A 14,526-nucleotide genomic window follows, 5' to 3' on the forward strand; every position below is an offset into this window, starting at 1 on the left:
GGAAGCACTTGAGCACTGGTCTGTACTTCTAATACAAATCAGTGGAACACAGGAAAACGAAAGGGTATGTTAGGAAGTAAGTAGTTAAAAGTGGAAGATGTGGGTAACTTTGGACCTTGCACTGATTGGCAGAATTCTACCTGGATTAGTTCATAATTTTGATACAGAATAAGGGGACATGCCATTGCCAGAAGATGATGTTAGGGCAGTATTATATAGAACTTATTTTTTCAACTATTCAATGTATGGGTGTTTTTTTCAGGTAGTAGGTGGGATTCTACTGTACTCTGAAAACACTACCTGCAGTCCCTCTTCCTGTCTGCATCCCTAAGTGCTGAGACTGGGGAGTGTAGGCAGTTGGAGGGTGAAGCTACTAAAATGCTCTGCTAATGTTTGTCTTTAAAAATTGGGTGGAGTTGAGCTGTGCTGTCATACCTCAGAGTACAGCCCTTTGCTTTCTCAACTGATCTCTCTCAGTTGTCCATTTCCAAGGGCAGTACAAACTCAAGTGTGTCTCTGTCCAGTATGGTCACTGCTGAGCTCTTCCTTGCTTTTCCCTTCCTTTCTTTAATCTGAATAGTCACCACTAAACCTGTTTCTGTTTCAGTGATGTAAAATCATCTTCCCTAGTATATGTCTGAAGCTGAAAACAGAGTAGAAAGACTTATTTTCAAAGGCTGAGTTGTGGTTCGTATGTTAATGTAACTGAGCGGTAGGAAAATAAGCACTCAAGTGCATTTCTGAGTAGAATGATCTCTGCTGTAGTCACAGAAGACCTCAAACAGGGAGCCCTTCTGCTTGGGGTGCTGCACTGATCCTATTGTTGCTGCTGTTCTAAAATGGGGATGTTTCAGTGTTAGGATCAACCCTGCTTGGTGTGGAGTTGAGGGGCGTGTAAAGCACATAAGGAGATATCTCAAAATAAAAACACACATCTCTTGATGTAACAGTAAAATAGTCCTAATGACCCTGTGAAAGGTGGCTGAATTCTTACATAATCCTCTTCCAAAGAGGGTCCTTGCAATTTCTTGGCTGAATGTCCCCATACCCATGTGAATTTATAGATCATTAGGTTGTGAGCTGTGCACACATTAGGGCTTGGCTCTGCATGAAGATGTTTATAGGAGGACTTTGGGGTAGTGGTGCAGTAACTCTTTTCTGTTCTTGATGGTTTTCCTTGATTTTGAATGTATCTGAGGATCTCAGTGTTACTTGTAGCACTTGGAAACTATCAAAGCAGAATGGTTTGACAGCTATTCTAGTTCATCTCAAAGCAGTTAAAAATTACCTGTATGCATAACTTTTTTCTAAATAAGTTTAGTATTTGACTATCTACATCTGTCCTACATTTTTGATCATAAACCAAGGAAAATGCCTGAAGCCTTGGTTTAGTGAAGTAAAGGCTTCATGTTTTTTCAAAATAATTTAAGAACTGTCTGAAATCATGTTTTTTTTCTTTCCTCAGGGAAAAGTACAGTGCCAGGTGTGCTTACTGTAATAATTGTTTCTGCTCTGTCTTTTTATAGATCTGTTTTTATGCTACCCTTTCATAAAAAGGAAGTCTAAATTTTTGATAGATGCAGAGTGAATTGTGTATTTCTTCTTTAGATATGTTTTTCTGTAAAACAGATCTGGTAAAGACTTCTCTCTCACGTGCTTTCTAATGGATGGCTCTCATTCCATTTTAGTGGAGGTGGTTCAATTTAAATCTTAAATATCCCAGCTGTTTCCCAAGGTTCAGAACCTCATTTCATTTAAACCTTTTAGGGCTGCTTCTGAAAAGGATTTGTGTGGCTAAGCAAAGCTGAGCATTAGATGCAGTGGGAGGAGAGTAATAATAATTCAGTCCTCAATGTGTGTTTATGTGCATGGAATGTTTTTGTTCTGCTAGTAGCATGGCTTGTCCCACAATTTTTAATGCTGTTATATTTTATGCTTTTGAGAAGATGCCTTCAATGACTTTCACATGACAACAGAGAAGTGAAATGTTCTACTGCTTTCAGTTGGCTTGCTTGTAGCAGTAATATCTGCTTATTTCAAATAATTTTGTCTGGTTATAACAGTTTTTTATTACTGTCTAATTGGTGTCTTGTTTTTTTTTCAGAGGTCGTTCACATTAATATTAGAAGCATGGGATTGGGATAATGATACCAAAGCTGGTGAGTATTTATGTAAAGCTTGGAGTTTGTTCTTATTCTGTGCCGTATGTGTGCAAACTGGGGAGGGGGGAAATCGTATCCTGCTGCAGTCAGCCATCCCTCCAGATCAGCTCTAGGCAAAGCTGTTGTCTCAGTAAAGGGCATGTACAAATCCAAACAGTGACTATTGGCTTAGGAACTCTGAAAAATTACTGCTGTATAGGAAAGAGAATGGACAGTTGTAAATAAAGGGTGTAATTAACACATGACTCTTGATAATTAGCTCTAAAAAATGTTTGCAAATCATGCTAGGCCCTTTATTTAAAAAAAAAAGGAAGATAATCTGTAGAGCTGCACTTCAAATTCTCCTCAGTCTGCTTGTGATCACGCTATGCAATAATTTCAATTATCATTAAAGCAATTAAACAATTATTGATCCCCACAAGGAAAGCGTACTTCATGTTTTTGTTTAAATTCTGTTAATTTTGTTTTCTGTAAATTTTGTTTAAATTCTTCTAAATCATGGTATGATCCCTTCTCTGTTTCTCCTCAAGTACTGGAGCTTACCTTGCATTTTGAGTCTGTAAATGCTAATACTCTGTGTCAAGGCAGGGTTGTTGATCTGAAGTGAAAACAAGATTATTTTATAAATACTACAAAATCATGTCAAGGTGCTGATTGCCATAATGCTGCTAAAATGGGATGCCAGCTTGAGCCTACTCTTTGTAAATGGCTTACAAATATGTCTTAAAATAACTAATGCTTCAGGCTACAAGAAAAAAATTAACCTCAGACTTGCATTGTGGTTATTGATGGGCTGTTTAATTTTGGTTGGGATCAATGTAGGGGAAGGTAAGTGTCTGAACATTGAGGTTCAAGTGAAGATGTTATATACATCCAAAATCATCATCAGATTCTGTATCAGCAATGCTGAGTTTTTTAGTTTAACTGCTACCTTGAACCCTTCTTCTGTTAGAGTTAAGCTTGTCTTGTTTACAGCTGCTTTAGCCTTTTTCTATTGGTTATGTTTTCTTTACACCTCTGATTAATGTTGTTTCAACCCTTCAGTTGATTTTTTCCACAGCCTTCTTGAATGGCACTTCCTAAAGCCGGGTGTGGTATTCAAAATGAGATCTCATGTGCTGAGCAGAGTAAGCCCAAATCTTGAATAAGTTTACACACCCTACATAGTAACAGATTGGAGGAATCCTCTTGAATGCTTTGTTTAAAATATACTATGTAATGTTAACTAATTTAAATGTTTTCCTGCTTGGGAATAATTTATCAAGGGGCAGCTAGTACAGCAAATACTAGAATATTCATGTCGTTGTTACAGAGGGCAAATCAACTCATGAGATGTTGTAGAAAGGACTGAACATGAAGAGGCAGCCTATCCTAAATCATCTGTATGCATTCAAGTGCTGGATTTCATTTTTTAATTAGCTTCTTAATAAATAATAGTATTGTAACTTTCTGTTTATTTCTTAGAATTTGCATAATCCTCTTGCAAATCTGTAGCTTTAAACCCCAGATTTCTTTTGAATGCACTTCATAAGAGGACAGTCATCTCAGGCTTGTGTTAGGTCTTTGTTATGCTTTTTAGTGTAACAAGCTCTAACAAATCTCTTTACTTGCATTCTTTTTTTCCCTGAACTTCAGGCCAACAGGATATAGAGTGTTTTCTGGAGGCCCAGTGTGCCATCTCCTTAAATTAACAGTTTCTATGAACTGTGGGGAGAGTACATAAGTGTCAGATTACAGTTTAGCTCTGTGAGAAACTGCTGATGGAAAGTGAACTCCCCTTTAATTTAGGCTGTCAGAGAGGGGTACTGCAAAGTTGTATTGCAGCTGAAAGCTTGAAGGCTTGTCAGGTGAATTTAGGAAGGCTTTCTTGGCCTGTTAATTTGGCAGAAGACTAGCTAAGTGCTTGTCTTGGTTAAATGTTTCTGTAGTTTGCTTTCTATTTCTGTGATAGAGATGTGTTGCTTTGCTGTGCTTCAATTTAGATTTGCATATAAGAGTCCTAGGAAGAATTCCTTAATGCTGAAGGTTTTCTCTTTTTTTGAGGAATCTTGGCGGTGAGTCCTCCAGTAGGTTTTGCCTTGTGAATCTGTTGAGACGCAAAGGTGCTTCAATTCAAAGAAGTATTTCTGCAAGCACCACTGAACTGCCAAACAGGCACAGATCAGTAAAAATTCACATGTTAGAGGAGAGGAAAGGGAATACAGCAGCTCTTCCAGAGAAAAGACAGTATCTGGTCCTGCAGGGGTGAAGTAAATGTCTGTGGAAAGCGTTAGCTCCCTGTCAATCCTGAGTGCTGTGCTGATCTGAGGATCAGATTACATGTAGCTTCTGTTGCTACTGTAAGATAGATTAATCAAAGTAATTGCCAGAGTCTGTTTATAAGCTGATTAATTAGTTCTAGAGTCAGGTTTTGCTTTCCTTTAATGGGGATGAATAAGGCTGAATGTTCAATGTGTAGGGTCTGTTTTTCAGCTTGGACTCTGAAGTGGATATTAAAAACCAAAACAATAGCAACAACAAGAATAAACAACAAAACCCAAACAAAACAACAAGCAAACAAAAAACCTCCCCTAAAACCTAGAAAGAGAGGCTTCCAGTGAACAACTTGAAGGTTCTAGAACATTTGACATTCTTCCCTCCCTCCCTCTGTGTCCAAGCATCCTGCATTCTTCTTGCACTCAGTGAAGGCAGGGGGACTCAGAGCTGACCTGTGAAGTACTATCTCAAGAGCAAGTCTGCCACAGCAAATGTTTCCCCTGTACAAACTCTTAGAGGGTCTTTCACCCCACGTTTCTGAACTGCTGGTGTGTTTTTCTCCTCCTGTGTGCAGCAGGGTTGGCTCAGGGGTAAGCTTGTAGCAGTGTAGTGTTACCTCTTGTTTGCTTTGGGAGGGTGGAAGAGGGGGAGAGGAAACTGGCTTAGATACAAAGTCACTGCAAAGGGCCTGCTCGCTGTCATCTGTCACAGCAGTTCCACTTTCCAGGTAAGTCACTTGACTTGGCAGACTTGAGCAGAGCTCTTGGCAATGCCCAACCCAGCCCTGCCTTGACAAAGCAGGCTGGCATCTTCACGTGTGAAGTAACTTTCCATTTGACTCTGTGTCTACTGCAGGCATGCAGTGGTTGCTTTCCTGCCTCCCATTAATCTGTAGGAGACTCATCTGTCCATAGTGCTCAAAAACATGATGAAGAGAATGTGCTTCCTGAGATGGGCACCTCCTGCTCCACTGGGTGTGAAGTTCTTGTGATGTCACTGTGTTCCCTTATGAACAACTGCCAGCATCACCTTTTGTACAGCCCTATTGGCTTGTTGGGAATGTCTGACCTCTGCCAAGGGTCAGGGTGCTGATGGGCAGTGTTCTTATTTGTATATTGCACAGTTAAATACTCTTCAGATAAGACTTTCTCCCAAAAATCAGATGCTCTGGGAACATTAATTAAAGAAATAGCTTTTAGGCATCATCTCCATTTATGCAAACATCTGTACCACTATCTGCTTTTCTAGAGAGGCTTGTGGAAAACTTGTTAATCAAGGAAATTGCTTGGGGGTTGTTTGTGTGTATGTAAGTTTGAGTAATGAATGATGCTTTTTTGACCAATAACCAGAGAAATTCAGTTGTGCCTTTACTGAGAGCTAAAAGTAATAAATGTGAACCCCTAAGGTGAACTTCTATGGCAAAGTCAGATGCAGGGAGCAAACTTGTCTCATCAAAACAGGTGAGAGAGGCTGAATACCTTCAGACATACTTTGTGAGGGGGAAAGGAGAAACCTTGACAAACATGTTCCTCCCTGTGTTTACAGATCTCTCTGGGAGATGCACCTTCCTGCTAGGATCAGTGTTAAATTTGAAGTCAAACAGAACTCTCATACTTACTCTAGTACTTAAGAATTTAGTATTAGAGATGAAATGGCTCTCTCTCATGCCTTTTGTGGCTCAGGGTAAATTATTTGGCTTGCTTATTTAGGCTGTTAAGCCCTACTTATACTGATACAAGCTTAAGGAAAAACCCTTAAGACTCTGAATACATTCCTTTTCAGAGGCGCTTGTGAAGATAAAGTTTGAGTGTTCAAAAAGATAAAAAGAGCACTCTTGGGTTATTTCCCCTGATCTTGACCCCTGGTATCAAGAGGTCTGTTCTGCATAGGTATATTTGCAGTAGCTGTAATGCTTGTTCCAGTTAACTGGGTCTGATGAATCTCCATTAGCCTGAAGATGCCTGATAAGAATTTTATTATATGAGCCACTCCTTTAATCTCAGAGCCTGTTCTTCAGTCCATCTGATGCACTTTGAGGAAATACTTTCACAGCAGTGGCTACTGCAGCTGTTTATAAGTAGCCTATGTTACTTTTATAGCAGGAAAGCAGCTCTGTAATGTATATTTGCTATTTGTTGAATTTTCCTTGACCATCCAGTGATTCAGCATGTTTTCCTTTATAGTTTTTCAATAGTTAATGGAGGACAATAAGATTATTAAAGGATGCTGAGATCTGCCCAGGGAAGTGGTGGTGTCTCCATCCCTGGAGGTATTTGAAAGACATGTAGATGTGGCACTTGGAGACATGACCTAGTGGTGGCCTTGGCACTGCTGGCTTAATTGTTGGGCTTTGATGACCTTAAAGGTCTTTTTCAACCTAAAAAATTCAGCGATTCTCTCTAATCATTAAATTTTCAGTGGTGACTGGTGTGATAAATATCCTGTTGGTCAAAAATAAAATGCAGGTAGCCTTTTCTGTCTTGCACATGCTGCTGGATGACAGAGCAGTTTATGCACAGGAATGAGAGTTAAAGAAGAGGGATAGGCTTCAATGTGTCTTGGCCAGCCATAAAATGTTTCATGCAGTCTAGTCCAAGCAAGCATGACTTACAGCTTATACATGGCAATCCCAGTTTTAATAATAAAGCAGAGAGATACTGGGAGGTCTTAAAAAGCAGAGTACCTCACTGAAAAGGGATTCTTTTTAAGTTCAGTATTTTTTAATTTCAAGAGGAAGCATCTTTATAGGCGCAAGCTTGGAAAAAGATGCCAAAAGAGCATGATACTTTGGGGAGCTTGATACTTCTGTAACCATTCTTTTCTTTAATATTGGAGTGGCTGAAAACACTTTGCTATGAGATGCACAGAATTCCTCTAAACTGTCAATAATGTTCTGGTTGAGAAACAGTCACTCCTTGGGTTTTGTTTTCTAAACATATGAGGTTAATGAGTTCTTGAAAGCACCTGGGTAAGTAAAATGCATTTGCTAAAGGTGGTAGCTTAGTATTGCTTGCTACCAGCTTGGCATGTTCTGTATTATTAATATTTTGAACTTCAGGCTTTATTTCACTATCATCTCAGCCTCTTGCTGTGTGCAAGTCTTTGTTTATGCATTTCTTTTAACATGTGCTTTACAGAACATTTGTTTAAAGAAAATGGGTGCTGAAGCTCTGAGCTGGCAATGTTATTTCGTAAATTGGTATGAAATTAATATGTTCAAGTGAAGCTTCTGTACCTTTTTCTCATCCTTAAATAGTGTTTGTAGTTCCAGATGCAACTTGCAGTCACCTGGAAAAGCTGTACAGCAGGGTGGCACCAGATTAGCATGGTGAACCCATTAGAAAACTCCTGCCACTGGGCTTGCTCGCTGTCTGCCCTTACCCTCCCCCGACTGAGCTTTGCTTATTCTCAATATTTGCTGAAGCAATTGTATATTTTCATTTTACTGGCTATAATTGTTTCACCTCCTGTATTGAAGCTTCTATACAAAGAATTACATGGATAAAGATACAAAATGGATATTTATGTAAATGAAAATACAAAATACTTTGTGTTGGCAGTTTCTATAGTGCTACAGCCTAGAATCCTCTTGTCCCCTGGGATGTGTAATTCTTTGTGCAGGTTTGGCCTCAGTGAGTGGAGGCTGGCAGTAGCATAGCTGCTGCCTTTTTCCATGGGGACAAGGCAGGATGCTCACAGAGTGTGCTGCAACAGGGATCACAGTTATCAGGAGTTTCACTGGGGTTGAGGATAAGGAGGATACAAAGCTGAGAATGGCCCTTGACAATCCTGGGTTCACTTGTTTGTTTCTTCTCAAAATGTCAAACACTAGCTGTGTAGTGTTTCATGGGAATGGTTGTTAAAGATGTTTTGCCTTTGCCTTTATTTTAGAGTGAATAATAAAATGGAAACAGGCTAGTTTATGTATATAATGCAAGCCTACAGGAGCATTCCCTATTGCTCAGTAATTTTGCAACAAATTGGTTATATTGTGTTTTGCTTTATTTTTAAAATTAAACTTGCAGCAGAGAACTTTATCTCAGCTAAGAAATTATGCAGATCTTGCAAATTTATAAGAACAAAAAGGAGGCAAGAAGAGCCTCAGATCAAGATAAAGCTGCTAGTTGTCAGCATGTGGGTGTGGTATGTTTGGCTGCCTTGAAAAATAAGCTATTTCCTATGGATTATGTTCCAGGGTTTTTTAATATTTCCTTTGGGACACTTTTTTAAATTGGCCTTCCTGTAATGAACTTTGCAAGGCAAATGAAAATTCAGTTATACAGTAGATCTTTATCATCTTAACATTTTCTTTACTTGGTTTTCCCTTAACCAGTTGAGTACTTCTGATTGGATTCTGTATGTCCTTGTGTGCTATCAAACTTTAACCCCTGTTGAATTTACCTTTCTTTCCAAAAAGGTGAAAACTTGTTGATAGAGCGAGTGGCACATGCTGGCATGATCAACCCAGAAGACCGATGGAAGACCCTACAAATTAATGGTCCTGTTGCCCACTTTGAAGTGCAAATTAGGGTGAAATGTGATGAAAATTACTACAGTGCTCTGTGCAACAAGTTCTGTGGCCCTCGAGATGACTTTGTTGGTCACTACACATGTGATCAAAATGGAAACAAAGCCTGCATGGAAGGTTGGATGGGAGAAGAATGCAAACAAGGTAGTATGCTTCCTTTGTCTTGGATTTGCCCTGGTGTATGTAGAATAGGTGTCAACTGCACTAGGTATTTCTGTGGTGTCACTGCAGTAGCATATTGATTTTAGGACTTAAAAGCTTTGTTCTTTCAATACAAATCTTTAAATAAAACATCCTTAGTGAAAAGTGGAGCACAGGATACAGTGGTGCTTCTGGTGTGTGCTGTGAACATATCCAAACAAATCTAGTATTCAGGGAAACATCCTTTTACTAATTGGCTTTATTCAATGGTGGTGTTCCTTCAAAGCAAAATGATGCATTGCATCTCTTAATGTAAGATGTTATTGAAGTGATATCATCACTTACACAGTAGACTTCAGTCCTGTAAAAATGCACCCATAACACTCTTTCTGCAAATGAAACAGTTTTAAGTATAAAGTGTGCAAAGCTGAAAGCTTTTTGATAGCTCTTAATGGGAATAGAAATTCAAGTGTAGTCATGTCTTTTAATGTACCACTCGATCAAATCTCTCTGCATTTTGCTTTCAGTAATTAGTGCTAAAATTATTTGACATACTCTTCTTTCTGCTGAGGGCTTTTTAGTTTTGTTTTCTGTTCCTTTTCAGTAAAAAGCTTTTTAATGATGGGGAGGACCATTTTTACAGCCTACACCAGGTCACATATCACTTAAAGTTTGGGATTTCCAGCATAATACCAGTCTTATACCAGGTTTTAAAAACAACTGTATTTCATAAAAGTTTGAGTGCTGACACTCCTGCTGCAAAGCTTTTTGGCTGTAATGGTGCTGTGTTCTGTGAAATAACTCTCTGGAAGGAACAGCTATTGGAACATGGCAGAAGGCAATCTACTTTGCATACATAACAGACAGGCTAAATGACAGGAGCCCTGCCTGAAGAGCTCCAGATTGCTGCTGCACTAATGGATACCTGGCTGCCCAGACTGATGCCCAAATCTTTTTGTGTCTACAGCTGTGTGTAAACAAGGATGTAATTTGCTCCATGGGGGCTGCAGTGTACCTGGGGAATGCAAGTAAGTCTGCATGCTTGAGTATCTTATTTTTTGGGGGGGAAGCACTGATCTCTCAAGTGTCCTCCATGTATATTGCTACATTTCAGTAAGTCTACTTTAAAATGGAAAAATTCTGTACAAGAACATGGATGGAAATGGATTTGAAGTAGATGTCATGTGTGTAAGAACTGCATATATTCTGAACTGTTTTGTGATGCTATGGTATTTTTTGCCTATATAGGACTAAACAGATTTGCTTAATGTAGTTCAAAACTGTGCCTTTATCAAATGAGAAAAATCAATATTTTTACTATGATTATTTTCAAAATCTGTAGGAGTTTTAATCTCTATAGATTTGTTTCTCTCAAATGGAGAGGGAAAGCTTGCTCTTTGGACTGTTAGATGAGGAAATGCTCACACTCCTAGAGCACTCAATATACATTTTGATCACCAAAATATAGTAAATATTGCTGTTCCAAGAACAAAAGGGTTTTGGTAATAATAGAGACACAGTAGCAACCCCAGCCTAAACTTTCTGCCCCAGGTAAATTTTTTTGGTCCCTAAATATGAGAGAACAGAGCGAAATGTTCCCTTAACTTTGTGATGCAGCTTGAATAGACTGTGATAGCAAGGGCAGTTGATTGTTTTCCTGTAAAGGTTCAGGCATTCAATGTAGTAGGTCAAGGGGAAACGGGTGTTATTTTTACACTGTCTGTTGAAGAAGTGGGACAGGTCCACTTGCAAGTTTGGGATCCTGTGTAAGTTGTTGAGTTTATTTGTGGTCAGAGTGGTATGCACCATTGTAAGGGTGGATTCACACGGTGCTTCCTTATTGAGCTGTGTTGAACCTGCCTGATTGCAATTATGTGAAACTGAGTTGTGGCTGCCAGAACCCCCGAGAGCTGACAAATACCACTTTGTGACAAGCTATGATAGTTTAAGGCAATTTGGCTTCATCCTTCTGACTACTATAGCCTCCACAGAAGTGGCAGAAATGGGATGCAGATAGGCCAGTTTAGCTGGGCTCAGAGTTAAGCTGGGGTTGAGATGCCAGTTCATGAGCTGTGGTAGGTGACATGCAGACAAGTCCCATCTTGCTGCAGAGCCTCATGTTTTTAACATTGAGGGATGGCAGATAACAAGGCAAACCTTAAATCATTGCAACACAGAGTGGTTTCTTCCTGCCCTGGAACTTCCATCAGATGCTGCTGACTTCTTGGAAGGTTTGTTGCGTTGCAGCCCTCTGGTCTGACTGAGAACTGTAAATTTCAAGTGCAGCGCTTCAGTTTGTGTGGGGTTTCACTTCTTAAGCTATATAAAAGATTTTTTTCAAGGGAGATATTTAAATGATGGCTTACTTTTATGTAAGAATATTTATATATAAAGTTATTTGTGTTTTTTTCCATATCACTAAGTATCTTCCTTGTAGTTTCAAGTACTGGGTGCTCCTACTGCTGTTGGGCATTTTTTGTTACAAGTAGAGATTGTGGTTGAGAGCTGGGCCAGTATCATTTCTGCCTGAAGAAGAAACACTTCTTCCCTTGAGCCTTCCAAGAATGCATTTTTTCCCCTTGAGAGCCTATTTTAATGAATTTTGATTCATCTAAGGGTTTCTGGTGTCCTGTAGGTGTCAAAGTAGCATCCTAGGAGCCTGTGAATATTTACTTTTTGAATGCAAGAAGTTTTTGACTAATTATGTAAAAGAAGCAGATTTAAACAAATACAAAGCAGTACCTTTGGGGTTTTTTTTAGATGCGGGTGGGTGGGTGCAAGGGGTTGGTGCAGTTTCTTTTTCAACTTCCATTTCTCTGTGATACCAGCTGTATCTGAGATGGCAGAAGCTGGAGAGGAGGAGGTAGGTTTCAAGAAGGGAATATAACACCTTTCAAGCTGAGAGGCTGGGTGCTGTTACCTTTTTCAAGGTGGCTGTCAATAGGTGCCTCACATGGCAAAGCCTTTCCTTGCAGCCCTGGAGCTGATGGGGAGAAGCATTTGGGGTTGTAAATCCAGGTGTTCCCTTGCAACCTGCCCAGCTAAACTGAGCTCACAAAAATAACCCTGAGTCTGCTGAAGAACTCTGCCCAGGTATCTCACTATTGTGATGTGTGGATTCTCTCACCTGAAAGAAAGTACTGAGGGAAGGAATAGTGGATTGTGGGCAGCTTACCTTGTTTCTTGATGCCTTCCTGCTCAAGTCAGAACTGTGATCAGCAAGCTGAAGGAGAAAAGTGCCTTTTCTCTGTGTGGCCACTCTTTGTAATATTGCAGAAAGTTCTTAGCTATCTCTTGAATGGTGATTTGGTAGCTTGAGCGTGTTCACACACAAGCTTTAAATTGTGTCTTTAAACTGTACTCTGTCATAGTTATTAGAATATATTGGAAATGTTGCTTTTAACCAAAATGGATAATGTTTTCTGTAGAAAAATGATGCTGACCTAAAAATAAACAAGGCTTACAGACATGACCTTTATCTTCAGCAGTACAAGGGAAGCTGTTATTTAAAAGAAACTGCTATGTTTGGTGCTATTGAATTTTAATCTAGATTCCTTCATCCTGGTTTCTGGACAGCTGCCACTGTAATTTAACAGGTGAAAACAATGTCCTTTTTTAATTCAGAAAGAAAATGAAAATGTGAGAAAAAACATGGGTGTGAGGTAGTTGGGAACCAGCTGGTGCCAAAAGCTACTTAATTGCCAAAACTTGCAGTGCTGTTAGTAAATAGAAAAGCTTCCATCTTCAATTTGCTTGAACATGGAGGCAACTTAAACAGAGGCTCCAAGGCTTCAAGCAAGGTCTCAAGAAAAAATCTATCCTCCAGCTTTTATGTTCCAGTGCAATTTAGACCCATTCTCAGATTAAAAGCTACACTAAAATCAGAAGTAGCTAAATGACCTCAGATTGTTAATAAAGGCTATGTCACTGGCTCTGGATGTGCATTATCTGTTGGCCAAGTTCATGCAGCCATTTGCTTTGAGAAAGTTACAGTGTTGAGATGTTCTTTCATTTCTTCTCCTGAGTTTCCATCAAAATGGAAAATAAGTAGGGATGTCTCAAAATGACCTAGTGTAGAAAATGATTTTGTGGTGCAGCTGGGTCCAGGTGATGTGTTTTTGTCATTGTGAAGGCAATTCAGCAAAAATAAAAATTTCCTGAATAAAGATGAAAAATACATCCTCCTGAAAGCAAAAGCAACTTAGCTGAGTCTTGAAAGGATGGAAGAATGCCCCTATCCTAAAGAGAAAACAAACACATTTCCCCACAGTGCATAAAGAAAGACAATGAACTTTGGTCTGTGGTGGCAGGCTAGATGGTCTTTTTATAATTGATTTTGCCAGGCCAAAGAAGTAGGAGGGATTATCAAAGACACAACATTGTAGAGCCTTGATGCTGGTACTTTTTGTATGTTTTTACATCATTTAAAGTACTTTGTTAAATTCCATTAAGCTGTCTAGAGGAGAATGAAGTTTGATCTAATGGCTCATATCTGGCTTGGGTTCAATGACCTCATGAAATTAGCAGAGCTGAATGTAAAGAAACCACCAGTGACAGTCTCTTTCCTTGATTAAAACTGCTGACCTGGGTATGTTTGGTACCACTCATAAACTGTCACTAGCCTTAACAGCTCAATCTTTCACTTCCTTGTTATCCAGAGTGGTATGGCTTTGGTTGAGGTCCAGATACGCCTCATCTGGCTTATATTGTCATAGCCCTGACAGGATGGTGGTATTTTCAGAAGTCTTTCTACTTTTCCCATTGCCTTTGGACATTGATTTCTTATCTAAAGCAAAACAAAAGGGGTTGAATCCATAGCATTGCTCAGCTTGGGTCCTGGAGCCATGGTAAGAGCTAGGTTTTGTCCTGGGAAATGCCAGTCTTACTTTCCACAACTGATAAGAAAATTTCTTTGGAGTGTGCAGACTAACTGAAATGAATTAGAAATGGGATCATTAATAGTACTCTAATGTGAGTTCTGTGCAATGTGGACAAAGCAAGAACTTTTAAAATAAGGTTTGTATACTTTGAACTGACTTGTTCAGGAGCTATATATGACAGTTTTAGTTTAACAGTTTTGGTGGTTTTATGTTTGTTTGGTTTTGTTTAAACTTGTACATTATCTTTGCCCCACTGAAAAAGTTTTCTCAAGCTTTCTGTCCAGTGCCGTGCCTTTTGTAGTCCTTGTATTCCCCTTCAGCAGTCCTGCAAGGCCTGTGGGCATCTCCCAAGTGGTTTTGCTCCCTTCATCTGTTACTTTATGGGCCAGACCCTGCTCAGCTGTTATCCAGTACTTTCTTTAGAGTTGCAGAACAGCTGGAGCTGCAGAATGAGCTACAACTACCAGGAGTACTGGTAGTGTAAAAAGTGTTCTAGAGAGTCGTTGTTAAGTCTTGGACTTCTCAGAGGCGATCCAATATCACTGATGTCTCACTTGTG

General features: G+C 39.4%; 1 protein-coding gene across 2 annotated transcripts in view; it reads left to right on the forward strand.

The window, feature by feature from the left end:
• JAG2 (jagged canonical Notch ligand 2) overlaps positions 1 to 14,526 on the forward strand; it is a 69,053-nt gene that overhangs the window by 23,970 nt on the left and 30,557 nt on the right. For both annotated transcript variants that reach the window (XM_068192221.1, XM_068192222.1), the window contains exons 3-5: positions 2,105 to 2,159; positions 8,836 to 9,090; positions 10,055 to 10,115. In XM_068192221.1, coding sequence (XP_068048322.1) covers positions 2,105 to 2,159; positions 8,836 to 9,090; positions 10,055 to 10,115 — 371 coding nt within the window. The remainder of the gene's footprint in view (positions 1 to 2,104; positions 2,160 to 8,835; positions 9,091 to 10,054; positions 10,116 to 14,526) is intronic.

The sequence above is a fragment of the Anomalospiza imberbis genome, chromosome 6, assembly GCF_031753505.1.
Source record: "Anomalospiza imberbis isolate Cuckoo-Finch-1a 21T00152 chromosome 6, ASM3175350v1, whole genome shotgun sequence".
NCBI lineage: Eukaryota > Metazoa > Chordata > Aves > Passeriformes > Viduidae > Anomalospiza > Anomalospiza imberbis.